We start from the raw sequence: 21,520 nt of genomic DNA on the forward strand, positions 1-21,520 counted from the left end.
AAAGCCCCACCTTCACATTTTTTAATGAATTATGGGTATGCAAAATAAAACTGGAAAGCATATTTTTGTAGAGGGAAGAATAGCCACATGAGTTACAGAGATGTTGTTTGGGCTACTCTTGAAATGTCACACGTTCCTCTGTACAGGTATAGGCATGGACATTTGCTTGGTTTCAAATGTTATGATTGGCCTCTAGTTCACTGAATTAAGCTGCATTCAATATCTGGAGTTTGGCTTTGTGTAGTAATTCACGTCCAGTGAAGGTAGATTGTTTCCAGCCAGGCAACATCCTGTATATGAATACATAAACCCATCCGAGGCAGCAGTGCATAGGTAGATGATGATACCATTGCATGCTGTTAAGGGAATTGATCCCTGCTTCTGTGTTAACTTAAAATTATGAGCAGACAGCTGCTGACATCTGAATTCACTTAACTTGTGGACCGCTTTGTAGATAAAATACAGAAGGCAGGCAGGCACAGGGGCATGAATACTACCAAAACACAATGCTATCCAAGTTAATAATACCACTGTTAATGCTGACTTGGTAAAGGTTATAATGTGTCATTTTGAATAAGTTTGTACATAAAGATTTTGATAAAACTTGATAAAACATTTAAAGATGCAAATACTATAATGATACTATAACTGGCTATAACAGACTGTGATTTTAGAAATAAAAGGCTAACTTTTATTTGTAATGTTTTTCTGGTATTATTTAACTAGACTTTTGCTTACTTTAAAATCATATTGTTACAGCCTGCACTTATATTCTTCATTATTTTCTTTACAGTTGGCCAGGTTCTACAGCCACAAGATTCTCAGTCTCTTGCTATACCGGTTGTGGATGACCATCACACCCCCTCCATAGCTGACAGTGAGCCTATCCAGCAGAGTGGAGACCCAGAGCTTTTCCCACAGGTTGCTGTAACCCTCACTCCAGCTGTTAGTTTTATAAATGGTAAACAAGAGATCACATTGGAGCCAGAGAAAGAAATAGAGGCCAAAGGTACCCAGATTTTGACTAATGTGTCAACTCTGGGATTAGGCGATGAAATAACCACGATGTTTGATTATAGTTGGACTGATCTTCCAGTTGATAACTCCACTGACTCTATGGAGAAACAGACAAAAGTACCAATCTCTACAGAGATCCCAGATGTTGATGGCTATGACCCTTATTTAATCCCAATAGTTGAATCAACACCTCCTCAAATACTCCCTATAGAAGAGGACCTGACTACAAAAGGCCCCACACAGAGAGACTCAACCTCTGTTCCAGCCTCAACAGTGAAGGCAAAAACTACAGGTCCAATTGCAACAGATGCAACAGAGGAGATGGACGATGTCACAGCTACCTCTGCTGACTTTCTTCCTTCAGTAACAGCCAAGCCATGGACCACCAAAGCAACTAGAGAAACCCAAACAGCAAAAGATAATCAAGAAACCTCCACAGCATTTGTGCAAAAAGAGGTAGATGAGTCAGAGAGGACTCCCATTTATGTGAAAAGTGACTCAATAGTGACTCAGACAAAAACAGCTGAGGACCAGTTCTCTGTCACTTCTTCAACCGAACCTCACACAGCCAGAGATAAAGCAGAAGTCACAGAGGAGGCAGAGAGCACATCTGCTACTCCAGCTGTGGAAGACAGTGCTCAGTCTACGTTACAGACTATGTCCACTCCCGCCTCTGATGACGCTGGTTGGAAAACACCAACATCAACAATTAGTGAGTCACAGAGCTCTACTCAAGATGTGGAGGGAGGAAAAGTGACCCAAACCCCAAAAGAATTTGCCTTCAGCACAATGATTCCTTTAGTATCTAGTGGTTCCGCCCTTTCTGAGCAGACAGCCAAGACTGATATAACACCAGCCAAAGATGTAGACAGCACTCAGTCATCATCATCTGTTGCACCTTCCTTGGCTGAAACTTCAGAGGGGACAGGTACAACAGATGCAAAGTCTACATCAGAGGAGGATGGTTCAGGCATCCAAACAGTGGACACGTTTACAACCAGGCCTCTATCCCATACATCTGTAGGGACTACAACATCATCTTCAAGCATAAGCTCTAGACAAACAACAGATCAAGTGACAGGGGAGAGTGAAGAAACATCACAAACAGTAGAAACAGTTGGCGAAGATGAAATATCTACTCAAGAATCAATTACAACCACTGCCTCCCCCATATACAGTGCTATCGAAATTATTAAGACAACAATGTCATCATTCACTGAATTTTTCAGTCAGTACTCAACACAAAGTGCATCAGTAATGACTGACTCACCTGATTACCTGATTTCAACTGCAATATCAAAAGTGGAAATCACCAGTGTAACTGAGGACACAACCCAAACACAAGCTTCAAAAATGACCCCAGGAAGTATTTTTCCAGAGACAGGTTCCATGCACCCTGGAACTGATGGAGAGAGTGCAGATATCCTAACATCTGGGATGACATCAACAGAAGCTGCTGTATCAACTACTGTGCTACCATCCTCAAAACTCAGCACAGCCAGTGAGGTGACAAAAGAAAATATGGAAATACCTTCCAGTTCTAAGGAACCTGCAGTTGGCGACATCACTCAAAGCACACAACCCACTTACAGCACAGAGAAACCAACAACATTATATGAAGACACACAAAAACCATCAGCCTCATCACAACTAATCACATCTATAGGTGAGGCAGAGACAACCTCAATTAAAACCTATACAGACAGAGAAAGCTCAGAAAAGGACACAGCTGAAACATCTAGTACCGGTACACCAATTAATACAGCTTCTGCATCCTCTATGTTAAGCACTGAGAAACCAACAACAATAGAATCAGTGCGTTCTGTAACAGACTCGACTTCCCCAACAATAGACAAAGAGAGCTCAAGTGAACTAACAAGTTTAATACCCGGCAAAGACACTGCAGCCCCTACAACCTCATTTTTTCCCAGCACTAACAAGCCAACAGCACAGCCAGGTGAGGAACCTGAAAGTGATGTAAGAGATCGTACAGAAGAGTCCTCAGTTTCTCCTGTTACGGATGAGACAGAAAAATCACCTGTTACTGTTCCAGTGGATCCAGAAGGCGTAAGTGACCAAACCCCAGACATGTTCACTACAACTTCCTCGGTTGTAGGTACAACTTTATCATTTTACAGCACTGAAGCACCAACAGCAACATCTACTGAAACAACGAGTCTTGAAACAGACAAAACCAGAATCCCACCGCTTTCAGTCGAACCATCAGTTTCTGCCATCACGGATGAGACATTAACAAGCTCAGTAACAGAGATTCCAAGTCTGACTTCTGTTACATCATTCTCACTTCCAGAAACTGTGGAACAAGATATTAGCAGTGAGACTACAATAGTGGAGTCGGCTCCTTCAATCAGTGGGTCAACTGCTGAACCTGAAACATCATCTTCTGTCACTGTCCAAGTGGATCCAGAAAGCTCAAGTGACCAGACCACTGACATGTTCACTCTGATCTCTTCTGTCATTGCTACAGCTTCATCATTATTCCGCACTGAATCACCAAGAGCAACTCCTACTGCATCTTCATTGTTTAGCACTGAGAAATCAACGGCATATCCGCTTGAGGAACAAGATGGTACTGTTTCAGTGAAGACAGACAAGACCTCAGTTTCTCCTGTTACTGATGAAACAGAAAAATCACCTGTTACTGTTCCAGTGGATCCAGAAGGCTCAGGTGACCAAACCCCACACATGTTCTCTACAACCTCCACAGTTGTAGGTACAACTTTATCATTGTTCAGCACTGTAGCACCAACAGCAACATCTACTGAAACAATGAGTCTTGAAACAGACAAAACCAGAATCACACCGCTTTCAATCGAACCATCAGTTTCTGCCATCACGGATGAGACATTAACAAGCTCAGTAACAGAGATTCCAAGTCTGACTTCTATTACATCATCCACTCTTCCACAAACTGTTGAAATAGACAATAGCAGTGAAACGACAATGGTGGAATCTGTTCCTTCAATCAGTGGATCAACTGCTGAACCTGAAGCATCATCCTTCCTTACTGTCACTTTGTCACAGAGTTCAGGGGACGGCAGTACTGGCGTCTCTGAGGAGTCAGTCTTTACTACAGCAACTTTGCCTTCAGAATTCAGCACAGAGTCACCATCAGTCACATCATCACATGAACCTGGAACAAGTGATTCTTCACCAACTGCTGGGGCCATAGCTTCATCCCTCTACAGTACTGAGAAACCAACATCAGTGTTGCCTGAAACACAAGACACTCTTTCCACAAGTCAGACCAGAGAGCCATCAGTAACACCAGAGGAAGGTTCTGCTCTCACATCAACAGACGAAGAGATCGCAGGTACACAGACAACTGCCACGTTCAGTGAAGAAACTTCACAATCATCAGTTTCTCCTGTTACTGATGAAACAGAAAGATCTTCTGTCACTGTCCAAGTGGATCCAGAAGGCTCAGATGACCAAACCACTGACATGTTCACTCTGACCTCTTCTGTCATTGCTACAGCTTCATCATCATTCAGCACCGAATCACCAAGAGCAACTCCTACTGCATCTTCATTGTTTAGCACTGAGAAGTCAACAGAATATCCGCTTGAGAAACAAGATGGTACCGTCACAGTGCAAACAGACAAGACCTCAGTTTCTCCTGTTACTGATGAGACAGAAAAATCACCTGTTACTGTTCCAGTGGATCCAGAAGGCTCAGGTGACCAAACCCCAGACATGTTCTCTACAACCTCCTCTGTTGTAGGTACAACTTTATCATTGTTCAGCACTGAAGCACCAACAGCAACATCTACTGAAACAATGAGTCTTGAAACAGACAAAACCAGAATCCCACCGCTTTCGATCGAACCATCAGTTTCTGCCATCACGGATGAGACATTAACAAGCTCAATAACAGAGATTCCAAGTCTGACTTCTATTACATCATCCACTCTTCCACAAACTGTTGAAATAGACATTAGCAGTGAAACGACAATGGTGGAATCTGTTCCTTCAATCAGTGGATCAACTGCTGAACCTGAAGCATCATCCTTCCTTACTGTCACTTTTCCACAGAGTTCAGGGGACAGCAGTACTGGCGTCTCTGAGGAGTCAGTCTTTACTACAGCAACTTTGCCTTCAGTATTCAGCACAGAGTCACCATCAGTCACATCATCACATGAACCTGGAACAAGTGATTCTTCACCAACTGCTGGAGCCATAGCTTCATCCCTCTACAGTACTGAGAAACCAACATCAGTGTTGCCTGAAACACAAGACACTCTTTCCACAAGTCAGACCAGAGAGCCATCAGTAACACCAGAGGAAGGTTCTGCTCTCACATCAACAGACGAAGAGATCGCAGGTACACAGACAACTGCCACGTTCAGTGAAGACACTTCACAATCATCAGTTTCTCCTGTTACTGATGAAACAGAAAGATCTTCTGTCACTGTCCAAGTGGATCCAGAAGGCTCAGGTGACCAAACCCCAGACATGTTCTCTACAACCTCCTCTGTTGTAGGTACAACTTTATCATTGTTCAGCACTGTAGAACCAACAGCAACATCTACTGAAACAATGAGTCTTGAAACAGACAAAACCAGAATCCCACCGCTTTCAATCGAACCATCAGTTTCTGCCATCACGGATGAGACATTAACAAGCTCAGTAACAGAGATTCCAAGTCTGACTTCTATTACATCATCCACTCTTCCACAAACTGTTGAAATAGACATTAGCAGTGAAACGACAATGGTGGAATCTTTTCCTTCAATCAGTGGATCAACTGCTGAACCTGAAGCATCATCCTTCCTTACTGTCACTTTTCCACAGAGTTCAGGGGACGGCAGTACTGGCGTCTCTGAGGAGTCAGTCTTTACTACAGCAACTTTGCCTTCAGAATTCAGCACAGAGTCACCATCAGTCACATCATCACATGAACCTGGAACAAGTGATTCTTCACCAACTGCTGGAGCCATAGCTTCATCCCTCTACAGTACTGAGAAACCAACATCAGTGTTGCCTGAAACACAAGACACTCTTTCCACAAGTCAGACCAGAGAGCCATCAGTAACACCAGAGGAAGGTTCTGCTCTCACATCAACAGACGAAGAGATCGCAGGTACACAGACAACTGCCACGTTCAGTGAAGACACTTCACAATCATCAGTTTCTCCTGTTACTGATGAAACAGAAAGATCTTCTGTCACTGTCCAAGTGGATCCAGAAGGCTCAGGTGACCAAACCACTGACATGTTCACTCTGACCTCTTCTGTCATTGCTACAGCTTCATCATCATTCAGCACCGAATCACCAAGAGCAACTCCTACTGCATCTTCATTGTTTAGCACTGAGAAGTCAACAGAATATCCGCTTGAGAAACAAGATGGTACCGTCACAGTGCAAACAGACAAGACCTCAGTTTCTCCTGTTACTGATGAGACAGAAAAATCACCTGTTACTGTTCCAGTGGATCCAGAAGGCTCAGGTGACCAAACCCCAGACATGTTCTCTACAACCTCCTCTGTTGTAGGTACAACTTTATCATTGTTCAGCACTGTAGCACCAACAGCAACATCTACTCAAACAATGAGTCTTGAAACAGACAAAACCAGAATCCCACCGCTTTCAATCGAACCATCAGTTTCTGCCATCACGGATGAGACATTAACAAGCTCAGTAACAGAGATTCCAAGTCTGACTTCTATTACATCATCCACTCTTCCACAAACTGTTGAAATAGACATTAGCAGTGAAACGACAATGGTGGAATCTGTTCCTTCAATCAGTGGATCAACTGCTGAACCTGAAGCATCATCCTTCCTTACTGTCACTTTTCCACAGAGTTCAGGGGACGGCAGTACTGGCGTCTCTGAGGAGTCAGTCTTTACTACAGCAACTTTGCCTTCAGAATTCAGCACAGAGTCACCATCAGTCACATCATCACATGAACCTGGAACAAGTGATTCTTCACCAACTGCTGGAGCCATAGCTTCATCCCTCTACAGTACTGAGAAACCAACATCAGTGTTGCCTGAAACACAAGACACTCTTTCCACAAGTCAGACCAGAGAGCCATCAGTAACACCAGAGGAAGGTTCTGCTCTCACATCAACAGACGAAGAGATCGCAGGTACACAGACAACTGCCACGTTCAGTGAAGACACTTCACAATCATCAGTTTCTCCTGTTACTGATGAAACAGAAAGATCTTCTGTCACTGTCCAAGTGGATCCAGAAGGCTCAGGTGACCAAACCACTGACATGTTCACTCTGACCTCTTCTGTCATTGCTACAGCTTCATCATCATTCAGCACCGAATCACCAAGAGCAACTCCTACTGCATCTTCATTGTTTAGCACTGAGAAGTCAACAGAATATCCGCTTGAGAAACAAGATGGTACCGTCACAGTGCAAACAGACAAGACCTCAGTTTCTCCTGTTACTGATGAGACAGAAAAATCACCTGTTACTGTTCAAGTGGATCCAGAAGGCTCAGGTGACCAAACCCCAGACATGTTCTCTACAACCTCCTCTGTTGTAGGTACAACTTTATCATTGTTCAGCACTGAAGCACCAACAGCAACATCTACTGAAACAATGAGTCTTGAAACAGACAAAACCAGAATCCCACCGCTTTCAGTCGAACCATCAGTTTCTGCCATCACGGATGAGACATTAACAAGCTCAGTAACAGAGATTCCAAGTCTGACTTCTATTACATCATCCACTCTTCCACAAACTGTTGAAATAGACATTAGCAGTGAAACGACAATGGTGGAATCTGTTCCTTCAATCAGTGGATCAACTGCTGAACCTGAAGCATCATCCTTCCTTCCTGTCACTTTTACAGAGAGTTCAGGGGACGGCAGTACTGGCGTCTCTGAGGAGTCAGTCTTTACTACAGCAACTTTGCCTTCAGAATTCAGCACAGAGTCACCATCAGTCACATCATCACATGAACCTGGAACAAGTGATTCTTCACCAACTGCTGGAGCCATAGCTTCATCCCTCTACAGTACTGAGAAACCAACATCAGTGTTGCCTGAAACACAAGACACTCTTTCCACAAGTCAGACCAGAGAGCCATCAGTAACACCAGAGGAAGGTTCTGCTCTCACATCAACAGACGAAGAGATCGCAGGTACACAGACAACTGCCACGTTCAGTGAAGACACTTCACAATCATCAGTTTCTCCTTTTACTGATGAAACAGAAAGATCTTCTGTCACTGTCCAAGTGGATCCAGAAGGCTCAGGTGACCAAACCACTGACATGTTCACTCTGACCTCTTCTGTCATTGCTACAGCTTCATCATCATTCAGCACCGAATCACCAAGAGCAACTCCAACTGCATCTTCATTGTTTAGCACTGAGAAGTCAACAGAATTTCCGCTTGAGAAACAAGATGGTACCGTCACAGTGCAAACAGACAAGACCTCAGTTTCTCCTGTTACTGATGAGACAGAAAAATCACCTATTACTGTTCCAGTGGATCCAGAAGGCTCAGGTGACCAAACCCCAGACATGTTCTCTACAACCTCCTCTGTTGTAGGTACAACTTTATCATTGTTCAGCACTGAAGCACCAACAGCAACATCTACTGAAACAATGAGTCTTGAAACAGACAAAACCAGAATCCCACCGCTTTCAGTCGAACCATCAGTTTCTGCCATCACGGATGAGACATTAACAAGCTCAGTAACAGAGATTCCAAGTCTGACTTCTGTTACATCATTCTCACTTCCAGAAACTGTGGAACAAGATATTAGCACTGAGACTACAATAGTGGAGTCTGCTCCTTCAATCAGTGGGTCAACTGCTGAACCTGAAACATCATCTTCTGTCACTGTCCAAGTGGATCCAGAAAGCTCAAGTGACCAGACCACTGACATGTTCACTCTGATCTCTTCTGTCATTGCTACAGCTTCATCATTATTCCGCACTGAATCACCAAGAGCAACTCCTACTGCATCTTCATTGTTTAGCACTGAGAAATCAACGGCATATCCGCTTGAGGAACAAGATGGTACTGTTTCAGTGAAGACAGACAAGACCTCAGTTTCTCCTGTTACTGATGAAACAGAAAAATCACCTGTTACTGTTCCAGTGGATCCAGAAGGCTCAGGTGACCAAACCCCAGACATGTTCTCTACAACCTCCACGGTTGTAGGTACAACTTTATCATTGTTCAGCACTGAAGCACCAACAGCAACATCTACTGAAACAATGAGTCTTGAAACAGACAAAACCAGAATCCCACCGCTTTCAATCGAACCATCAGTTTCTGCCATCACGGATGAGACATTAACAAGCTCAGTAACAGAGATTCCAAGTCTGACTTCTATTACATCATCCACTCTTCCACAAACTGTTGAAATAGACATTAGCAGTGAAACGACAATGGTGGAATCTGTTCCTTCAATCAGTGGATCAACTGCTGAACCTGAAGCATCATCCTTCCTTACTGTCACTTTTCCACAGAGTTCAGGGGACGGCAGTACTGGCGTCTCTGAGGAGTCAGTCTTTACTACAGCATATTTGCCTTCAAAATTCGGCACAGAGTCACCATCTGTCACATCATCACATGAATCTGGGACAAGTGATTCTTCACCAACTGCTGGGGCCATAGCTTCATCCCTCTACAGTACTGAGAAACCAACATCAGTGTCGCCTGAAACACAAGACACTCTTTCCACAAGTCAGACCAGAGAGACATCAGTAACACCAGAGGAAGGTTCTGCTCTCACATCAACAGACGAAGAGATCGCAGGTACACAGACAACTGCCACGTTCAGTGAAGACACTTCACAATCATCAGTTTCTCCTGTTACTGATGAAACAGAAAGATCTTCTGTCACTGTCCAAGTGGATCCAGAAGGCTCGGGTGACCAAACCACTGACATGTTCACTCTGACCTCTTCTGTCATTGCTACAGCTTCATCATCATTCAGCACCGAATCACCAAGAGCAACTCCAACTGCATCTTCATTGTTTAGCACTGAGAAGTCAACAGAATATCCGCTTGAGAAACAAGATGGTACCGTCACAGTGCAAACAGACAAGACCTCAGTTTCTCCTGTTACTGATGAGACAGAAAAATCACCTGTTACTGTTCCAGTGGATCCAGAAGGCTCAGGTGACCAAACCCCAGACATGTTCTCTACAACCTCCTCTGTTGTAGGTACAACTTTATCATTGTTCAGCACTGAAGCACCAACAGCAACATCTACTCAAACAATGAGTCTTGAAACAGACAAAACCAGAATCCCACCGCTTTCAATCGAACCATCAGTTTCTGCCATCACGGATGAGACATTAACAAGCTCAGTAACAGAGATTCCAAGTCTGACTTCTATTACATCATCCACTCTTCCACAAACTGTTGAAATAGACATTAGCAGTGAAACGACAATGGTGGAATCTGTTCCTTCAATCAGTGGATCAACTGCTGAACCTGAAGCATCATCCTTCCTTCCTGTCACTTTTACAGAGAGTTCAGGGGACGGCAGTACTGGCGTCTCTGAGGAGTCAGTCTTTACTACAGCAACTTTGCCTTCAGAATTCAGCACAGAGTCACCATCAGTCACATCATCACATGAACCTGGAACAAGTGATTCTTCACCAACTGCTGGGGCCATAGCTTCATCCCTCTACAGTACTGAGAAACCAACATCAGTGTCACCTGAAACACAAGACACTCTTTCCACAAGTCAGACCAGAGAGCCATCAGTAACACCAGAGGAAGGTTCTGCTCTCACATCAACAGACGAAGAGATCGCAGGTACACAGACAACTGCCACGTTCAGTGAAGACATTTCACAATCATCAGTTTCTCCTGTTACTGATGAAACAGAAAGATCTTCTGTCACTGTCCAAGTGGATCCAGAAGGCTCAGGTGACCAAACCACGGACATGTTCACTCTGACCTCTTCTGTCATTGCTACAGCTTCATCATCATTCAGCACCGAATCACCAAGAGCAACTCCAACTGCATCTTCATTGTTAAGCACTGAGAAGTCAACAGAATATCCGCTTGAGAAACAAGATGGTACCGTCACAGTGCAAACAGACAAGACCTCAGTTTCTCCTGTTACTGATGAGACAGAAAAATCACCTGTTACTGTTCCAGTGGATCCAGAAGGCTCAGGTGACCAAACCCCAGACATGTTCTCTACAACCTCCTCTGTTGTAGGTACAACTTTATCATTGTTCAGCACTGAAGCACCAACAGCAACATCTACTCAAACAATGAGTCTTGAAACAGACAAAACAAGAATACCTCATCTTTCAGTAGAACCATCAGTTTCTGCCATCACGGATGAGACATTAACAAGCTCAGTAACAGAGATTCCAAGTCTGACTTCTTTTATATCATCCACTCTTCCACAAACTGTTGAAATAGACATTAGCAGTGAAACGACAATGGTGGAATCTGTTCCTTCAATCAGTGGATCAACTGCTGAACCTGAAACATCATCCTTCCTTACTGTCACTTTTACAGAGAGTTCAGGGGACGGCAGTACTGGCGTCTCTGAGGAGTCAGTCTTTACTACAGCAACTTTGCCTTCAGAATTCAGCACAGAGTCACCATCAGTCACATCATCACATGAACCTGGAACAAGTGATTCTTCACCAACTGCTGGGGCCATAGCGTCATCACTCTACAGTACTGAGAAACCAACATCAGTGTCACCTGAAACACAAGACACTCTTTCCACAAGTCAGACCAGAGAGCCATCAGTAACACCAGAGGAAGGTTCTGCTCTCACATCAACAGACGAAGAGATCGCAGGTACACAGACAACTGCCACGTTCAGTGAAGACACTTCACAATCATCAGTTTCTCCTGTAACTGATGAAACAGAAAGATCTTCTGTCACTGTCCAAGTGGATCCAGAAGGCTCAGGTGACCAAACCACTGACATGTTCACTCTGACCTCTTCTGTCATTGCTACAGCTTCATCATCATTCAGCACCGAATCACCAAGAGCAACTTCAACTGCATCTTCATTGTTTAGCACTGAGAAGTCAACAGAATATCCGCTTGAGAAACAAGATGGTACCGTCACAGTGCAAACAGACAAGACCTCAGTTTCTCCTGTTACTGATGAGACAGAAAAATCACCTGTTACTGTTCCAGTGGATCCAGAAGGCTCAGGTGACCAAACCCCAGACATGTTCTCTACAACCTCCTCTGTTGTAGGTACAACTTTATCATTGTTCAGCACTGAAGCACCAACAGCAACATCTACTCAAACAATGAGTCTTGAAACAGACAAAACCAGAATCCCACCGCTTTCAATCGAACCATCAGTTTCTGCCATCACGGATGAGACATTAACAAGCTCAGTAACAGAGATTCCAAGTCTGACTTCTATTACATCATCCACTCTTCCACAAACTGTTGAAATAGACATTAGCAGTGAAACGACAATGGTGGAATCTGTTCCTTCAATCAGTGGATCAACTGCTGAACCTGAAGCATCATCCTTCCTTCCGGTCACTTTTACAGAGAGTTCAGGGGACGGCAGTACTGGCGTCTCTGAGGAGTCAGTCTTTACTACAGCAACTTTGCCTTCAGAATTCAGCACAGAGTCACCATCAGTCACATCATCACATGAACCTGGAACAAGTGATTCTTCACCAACTGCTGGGGCCATAGCTTCATCCCTCTACAGTACTGAGAAACCAACATCAGTGTCACCTGAAACACAAGACACTCTTTCCACAAGTCAGACCAGAGAGCCATCAGTAACACCAGAGGAAGGTTCTGCTCTCACATCAACAGACGAAGAGATCGCAGGTACACAGACAACTGCCACGTTCAGTGAAGAAACTTCACAATCATCAGTTTCTCCTGTTACTGATGAAACAGAAAGATCTTCTGTCACTGTCCAAGTGGATCCAGAAGGCTCAGGTGACCAAACCACTGACATGTTCACTCTGACCTCTTCTGTCATTGCTACAGCTTCATCATCATTCAGCACCGAATCACCAAGAGCAACTCCTTCTGCATCTTCATTGTTTAGCACTGAGAAGTCAACAGAATATCCGCTTGAGAAACAAGATGGTACCGTCACAGTGCAAACAGACAAGACCTCAGTTTCTCCTGTTACTGATGAGACAGAAAAATCACCTGTTACTGTTCCAGTGGATCCAGAAGGCTCAGGTGACCAAACCCCAGACATGTTCTCTACAACCTCCTCTGTTGTAGGTACAACTTTATCATTGTTCAGCACTGAAGCACCAACAGCAACATCTACTCAAACAATGAGTCTTGAAACAGACAAAACCAGAATCCCACCGCTTTCAATCGAACCATCAGTTTCTGCCATCACGGATGAGACATTAACAAGCTCAGTAACAGAGATTTCAAGTCTGACTTCTATTACATCATCCACTCTTCCACAAACTGTTGAAATAGACATTAGCAGTGAAACGACAATGGTGGAATCTGTTCCTTCAATCAGTGGATCAACTGCTGAACCTGAAGCATCATCCTTCCTTCCTGTCACTTTTACAGAGAGTTCAGGGGACGGCAGTACTGGCGTCTCTGAGGAGTCAGTCTTTAATACAGCAACTTTGCCTTCAGAATTCAGCACAGGGTCACCATCAGTCACATCATCACATGAACCTGGAACAAGTGATTCTTCACCAACTGCTGGGGCCATAGCTTCATCCCTCTACAGTACTGAGAAACCAACATCAGTGTCACCTGAAACACAAGACACTCTTTCCACAAGTCAGACCAGAGAGCCATCAGTAACACCAGAGGAAGGTTCTGCTCTCACATCAACAGACGAAGAGATCGCAGGTACACAGACAACTGCCACGTTCAGTGAAGACACTTCACAATCATCAGTTTCTCCTGTTACTGATGAAACAGAAAGATCTTCTGTCACTGTCCAAGTGGATCCAGAAGGCTCAGGTGACCAAACCACTGACATGTTCACTCTGATCTCTTCTGTCATTGCTACAGCTTCATCATCATTCAGCACCGAATCACCAAGAGCAACTCCAACTGCATCTTCATTGTTTAGCACTGAGAAGTCAACAGAATATCCGCTTGAGAAACAAGATGGTACCGTCACAGTGCAAACAGACAAGACCTCAGTTTCTCCTGTTACTGATGAGACAGAAAAATCACCTGTTACTGTTCCAGTGGATCCAGAAGGCTCAGGTGACCAAACCCCAGACATGTTCTCTACAACCTCCTCTGTTGTAGGTTCAACTTTATCATTGTTCAGCACTGAAGCACCAACAGCAACATCTACTGAAACAATGAGTCTTGAAACAGACAAAACCAGAATCCCACCGCTTTCAATCGAACCATCAGTTTCTGCCATCACGGATGAGACATTAACAAGCTCAGTAACAGAGATTCCAAGTCTGACTTCTATTACATCATCCACTCTTCCACAAACTGTTGAAATAGACATTAGCAGTGAAACGACAATGGTGGAATCTGTTCCTTCAATCAGTGGATCAACTGCTGAACCTGAAGCATCATCCTTCCTTCCTGTCACTTTTACAGAGAGTTCAGGGGACGGCAGTACTGGCGTCTCTGAGGAGTCAGTCTTTACTACAGCAACTTTGCCTTCAGAATTCAGCACAGAGTCACCATCAGTCACATCATCACATGAACCTGGAACAAGTGATTCTTCACCAACTGCTGGGGCCATAGCTTCATCCCTCTACAGTACTGAGAAACCAACATCAGTGTCACCTGAAACACAAGACACTCTTTCCACAAGTCAGACCAGAGAGCCATCAGTAACACCAGAGGAAGGTTCTGCTCTCACATCAACAGACGAAGAGATCACAGGTACACAGACAACTGCCACGTTCAGTGAAGACACTTCACAATCATCAGTTTCTCCTGTTTCTGATGAAACAGAAAGATCTTCTGTCACTGTCCAAGTGGATCCAGAAGGCTCAGGTGACCAAACCACTGACATGTTCACTCTGATCTCTTCTGTCATTGCTACAGCTTCATCATCATTCAGCACCGAATCACCAAGAGCAACTCCAACTGCATCTTCATTGTTTAGCACTGAGAAGTCAACAGAATATCCGCTTGAGAAACAAGATGGTACCGTCACAGTGCAAACAGACAAGACCTCAGTTTCTCCTGTTACTGATGAGACAGAAAAATCACCTGTTACTGTTCCAGTGGATCCAGAAGGCTCAGGTGACCAAACCCCAGACATGTTCTCTACAACCTCCTCTGTTGTAGGTTCAACTTTATCATTGTTCAGCACTGAAGCACCAACAGCAACATCTACTGAAACAATGAGTCTTGAAACAGACAAAACCAGAATCCCACCGCTTTCAATCGAACCATCAGTTTCTGCCATCACGGATGAGACATTAACAAGCTCAGTAACAGAGATTCCAAGTCTGACTTCTATTACATCATCCACTCTTCCACAAACTGTTGAAATAGACATTAGCAGTGAAACGACAATGGTGGAATCTGTTCCTTCAATCAGTGGATCAACTGCTGAACCTGAAGCATCATCCTTCCTTCCTGTCACTTTTACAGAGAGTTCAGGGGACGGCAGTACTGGCATCTCTGAGGAGTCAGTCTTTACTACAGCAACTTTGCCTTCAGAATTCAGCACAGAGTCACCATCAGTCACATCATCACATGAACCTGGAACAAGTGATTCTTCACCAACTGCTGGGGCCATAGCTTCATCCCTCTACAGTACTGAGAAACCAACATCAGTGTCACCTGAAACACAAGACACTCTTTCCACAAGTCAGACCAGTGAGCCATCAGTAACACCAGAGGAAGGTTCTGCTCTCACATCAACAGACGAAGAGATCACAGGTACACAGACAACTGCCACGTTCAGTGAAGACACTTCACAATCATCAGTTTCTCCTGTTTCTGATGAAACAGAAAGATCTTCTGTCACTGTCCAAGTGGATCCAGAAGGCTCAGGTGACCAAACCACTGACATGTTCACTCTGACCTCTTCTGTCATTGCTACAGCTTCATCATCATTCAGCACTGAATCACCAAGAGCAACTCCAACTGCATCTTCATTGTTTAGCACTGAGAAGTCAACAGAATATCCGCTTGAGAAACAAGATGGTACCGTCACAGTGCAAACAGACAAGACCTCAGTTTCTCCTGTTACTGATGAGACAGAAAAATCACCTGTTACTGTTCCAGTGGATCCAGAAGGCTCAGGTGACCAAACCCCAGACATGTTCTCTACAACCTCCTCTGTTGTAGGTACAACTTTATCATTGTTCAGCACTGAAGCACCAACAGCAACATCTACTCAAACAATGAGTCTTGAAACAGACAAAACAAGAATACCTCATCTTTCAGTAGAACCATCAGTTTCTGCCATCACGGATGAGACATTAACAAGCTCAGTAACAGAGATTCCAAGTCTGACTTCTATTACATCATCCACTCTTCCACAAACTGTTGAAATAGACATTAGCAGTGAAACGACAATGGTGGAATCTGTTCCTTCAATCAGTGGATCAACTGCTGAACCTGAAGCATCATCCTTCCTTCCGGTCACTTTTACAGAGAGTTCAGGGGACGGCAGTACTGGCGTCTCTGAGGAGTCAGTCTTTACTACAGCAACTTTGCCTTCAGAATTCAGCACAGAGTCACCATCAGTCACATCATCACATGAACCTGGAACAAGTGATTCTTCACCAACTGCTGGGGCCATAGCTTCATCCCTCTACAGTACTGAGAAACCAACATCAGTGTCACCTGAAACACAAGACACTCTTTCCACAAGTCAGACCAGAGAGCCATCAGTAACACCAGAGGAAGGTTCTGCTCTCACATCAACAGACGAAGAGATCACAGGTACACAGACAACTGCCACGTTCAGTGAAGACACTTCACAATCATCAGTTTCTCCTGTTACTGATGAAACAGAAAGATCTTCTGTCACTGTCCAAGTGGATCCAGAAGGCTCAGGTGACCAAACCACTGACATGTTCACTCTGACCTCTTCTGTCATTGCTACAGCTTCATCATCATTCAGCACCGAATCACCAAGAGCAACTCCTACTGCATCTTCATTGTTTAGCACTGAGAAGTCAACAGAATATCTGCTTGAGAAACAAGATGGTACCGTCACAGTGCAAACAGACAAGACCTCAGTTTCTCCTGTTACTGATGAGACAGAAAAATCACCTGTTACTGTTCCAGTGGATCCAGAAGGCTCAGGTGACCAAACCCCAGACATGTTCTCTACAACCTCCTCTGTTGTAGGTACAACTTTATCATTGTTCAGCACTGAAGCACCAACAGCAACATCTACTCAAACAACGAGTCTTGAAACAGACAAAACAAGAATACCTCATCTTTCAGTAGAACCATCAGTTTCTGCCATCACGGATGAGACATTAACAAGTTCAATAACAGAGATTCCAAGTTCGACTTCTCTTATATCATCCACTCTTCCAGAAACTGTTGAACAAGATACTAGTAGTGAGACTACAATGGTGGAGTCTGTTCCTTCAATCAATGGATCAACTGCTGAACCTGAAACACCATCCTTCCTTCCTGTCACTTTTACAGAGAGTTCAGGGGACGGCAGTACTGGCGTCTCTGAGGAGTCAGTCTTTACTACAGCAACTTTGCCTTCAAAATTCAGCACAGAGTCACCATCAGTCACATCATCACATGAACTTGGAACAAGTGATTCTTCAACAACTGCTGGGGCCATAGCTTCATCCCTCTACAGTACTGAGAAACCAACATCAGTGTCACCTGAAACACAAGACACTCTTTCCACAAGTCAGACCAGAGAGCCATCAGTAACACCAGAGGAAGGTTCTGCTCTCACATCAACAGATGGAGAGAGCTCAGGTACACAGACAACTACGATGTTCAGTGAAGACACTTCACAATCATCAGTTTCTCTTTTTACTGATGAAACAGAAAGATCTTCTGTTACTGTCCAAGTTGATCCAGAAGGCTCAGGTGACCAAACCACTGACATGTTCACTCTGACCTCTTCTGTCATTGCTACAGCTTCATCATTGTTCAGCACAGAGTCACCAAGAGCAACTCCTTCTGCATCTTCATTGTTTAGCACTGAGAAGTCAACAGAATATCCGCTTGAGAAACAAGATGGTACCGTCACAGTGCAAACAGACAAGACCTCAGTTTCTCCTGTTACTGATGAGACAGAAAAATCACCTGTTACTGTTCCAGTGGATCCAGAAGGCTCAGGTGACCAAACCCCAGACATGTTCTCTACAACCTCCTCTGTTGTAGGTACAACTTTATCATTGTTCAGCACTGAAGCACCAACAGCAACATCTACTCAAACAATGAGTCTTGAAACAGACAAAACAAGAATACCTCATCTTTCAGTAGAACCATCAGTTTCTGCCATCACGGATGAGACATTAACAAGCTCAGTAACAGAGATTCCAAGTCTGACTTCTATTACATCATCCACTCTTCCACAAACTGTTGAAATAGACATTAGCAGTGAAACGACAATGGTGGAATCTGTTCCTTCAATCAGTGGATCAACTGCTGAACCTGAAGCATCATCCTTCCTTCCTGTCACTTTTACAGAGAGTTCAGGGGACGGCAGTACTGGCGTCTCTGAGGAGTCAGTCTTTACTACAGCAACTTTGCCTTCAGAATTCAGCACAGAGTCACCATCAGTCACATCATCACATGAACCTGGAACAAGTGATTCTTCACCAACTGCTGGAGCCATAGCTTCATCCCTCTACAGTACTGAGAAACCAACATCAGTGTTGCCTGAAACACAAGACACTCTTTCCACAAGTCAGACCAGAGAGCCATCAGTAACATCAGAAGAAGGTTCTGCTCTCACATCAACAGACGAAGAGATCGCAGGTACACAGACAACTGCCACGTTCAGTGAAGACACTTCACAATCATCAGTTTCTCCTGTTACTGATGAAACAGAAAGATCTTCTGTCACTGTCCAAGTGGATCCAGAAGGCTCAGGTGACCAAACCACTGACATGTTCACTCTGACCTCTTCTGTCATTGCTACAGCTTCATCATCAATCAGCACCGAATCACCAAGAGCAACTCCAACTGCATCTTCATTGTTTAGCACTGAGAAGTCAACAGAATATCCGCTTGAGAAACAAGATGGTACCGTCACAGTGCAAACAGACAAGACCTCAGTTTCTCCTGTTACTGATGAGACAGAAAAATCACCTGTTACTGTTCCAGTGGATCCAGAAGGCTCAGGTGACCAAACCCCAGACATGTTCTCTCCAACCTCCACGGTTGTAGGTACAACTTTATCATTGTTCAGCACTGTAGCACCAACAGCAACATCTACTGAAACAATGAGTCTTGAAACAGACAAAACCAGAATCCCACCGCTTTCAATCGAACCATCAGTTTCTGCCATCACGGATGAGACATTAACAAGCTCAGTAACAGAGATTCCAAGTCTGACTTCTATTACATCATCCACTCTTCCACAAACTGTTGAAATAGACATTAGCAGTGAAACGACAATGGTGGAATCTGTTCCTTCAATCAGTGGATCAACTGCTGAACCTGAAGCATCATCCTTCCTTCTGGTCACTTTTACAGAGAGTTCAGGGGATGGCAGTACTGGCGTCTCTGAGGAGTCAGTCTTTACTACAGCAACTTTGCCTTCAGAATTCAGCACAGAGTCACCATCAGTCACATCATCACATGAACCTGGAACAAGTGATTCTTCACCAACTGCTGGGGCCATAGCTTCATCCCTCTACAGTACTGAGAAACCAACATCAGTGTCACCTGAAACACAAGACACTCTTTCCACAAGTCAGACCAGAGAGCCATCAGTAACACCAGAGGAAGGTTCTGCTCTCACATCAACAGACGAAGAGATCACAGGTACACAGACAACTGCCACGTTCAGTGAAGACACTTCACAATCATCAGTTTCTCCTGTTACTGATGAAACAGAAAGATCTTCTGTCACTGTCCAAGTGGATCCAGAAGGCTCAGGTGACCAAACCACTGACATGTTCACTCTGACCTCTTCTGTCATTGCTACAGCTTCATCATCATTCAGCACCAAATCACCAAGAGCAACTCCAACTGCATCTTCATTGTTAAGCACTGAGAAGTCAACAGAATATCCGCTTGAGAAACAAGATGGTACCGTCACAGTGCAAACAGACAAGACCTCAGTTTCCCCTGTTACTGATGAGACAGAAAAATCACCTGTTACTGTTCCAGTGGATCCAGAAGGCTCAGGTGACCAAACCCCAGACATGTTCTCTCCAACCTCCTCTGTTGTAGGTACAACTTTATCATTGTTCAGCACTGAAGCACCAACAGCAACATCTACTGAAACATCAAGTTTTGAAACAGACAAAACAAGAATACCTCATCTTTCAGTAGAACCATCAGTTTCTGCCATCACAGATGAGACATTAACAAGTTCAATAACAGAGATTCCAAGTTCGACTTCTCTTATATCATCCACTCTTCCAGAAACTTTTGAACAAGATACTAGTAGTGAGACTACAATGGTGGAGTCTGTTCCTTCAATCAGTGGATCAACTGCTGAACCTGAAACACCATCCTTCCTTCCTGTCACTTTTACAGAGAGTTCAGGGGACGGCAGTACTGGCGTCTCTGAGGAGTCAGTCTTTACTACAGCAACTTTGCCTTCAAAATTCAGCACAGAGTCACCATCAGTCACATCATCACATGAACTTGGAACAAGTGATTCTTCAACAACTGCTGGGGCCATAGCTTCATCCCTCTACAGTACTGAGAAACCAACATCAGTGTCACCTGAAACACAAGACACTCTTTCCACAAGTCAAACCAGAGAGCCATCAGTAACTCAGCAGTCAACATCTGAGACTACAATGACACATCAATCCCCAAAGCATATAAGCACAGAAAAAACTGTCATTCCAATAATTCCAATTGATGAATCAGACACCAGTTCTCCAATCACTACAGAAGATTATATTTCACCAGGACAGTCAACTGAAATTTTCATCGAGGAAACATCTGACATTCCTTTGTTGCCAACTACAGACCAGATGGATCCAGATACCGGCTCAGCAACACTGATTGGCAGCTCACTTGAAACAGCCCCTACATCTACAAGTTCAGCAAGGCCATCCATTCCTTTCATAGATGAATCTGAATTTACTCAACAAACTCCTGATGTTAGCAACATAGTTTCTAGTCAAACACCAACAGCCATTTCCTCAGTGTTAAGCACAAAAACACCAGCAGTATCAACACCATTACTTGTGACAAGCACCAGAAGCCCGTCTGAAAGCACATCAGAGCCTGGTTTTAAAACATCAACCTCTGCCTCACCACAGTTCATGACAGAGGAGTCTACAAAGGTTATCCAATCTTCTGTCTCCCCCAGCTCATCAACTACAAGTGAGACAATGACAACACTGATGGATGACATAGAGATCTCAGGAGATGGCAAATCTCCATCTATAGATGAAATTCCCCTGGAAACACCAACAGCAGCTGGATGGCCCTCTGTGG

General features: G+C 44.1%; 1 protein-coding gene across 1 annotated transcript in view; it reads left to right on the plus strand.

Annotated features, from left to right (window-relative positions):
* Window positions 1–21,520, plus strand: part of LOC310991036 (versican core protein-like) — a gene marked incomplete at its 5' end in the record, with an annotated part of 46,154 nt that overhangs the window by 13,203 nt on the left and 11,431 nt on the right. Inside the window, one exon of the mRNA XM_083978605.1 lies at window positions 21,343–21,406. Coding sequence (XP_083834731.1) covers window positions 21,343–21,406 — 64 coding nt within the window. The remainder of the gene's footprint in view (window positions 1–21,342; window positions 21,407–21,520) is intronic.

Source organism: Trachurus trachurus, assembly GCF_905171665.1.
Source record: "Trachurus trachurus genome assembly, chromosome: 9".
NCBI classification, from domain to species: domain Eukaryota; kingdom Metazoa; phylum Chordata; class Actinopteri; order Carangiformes; family Carangidae; genus Trachurus; species Trachurus trachurus.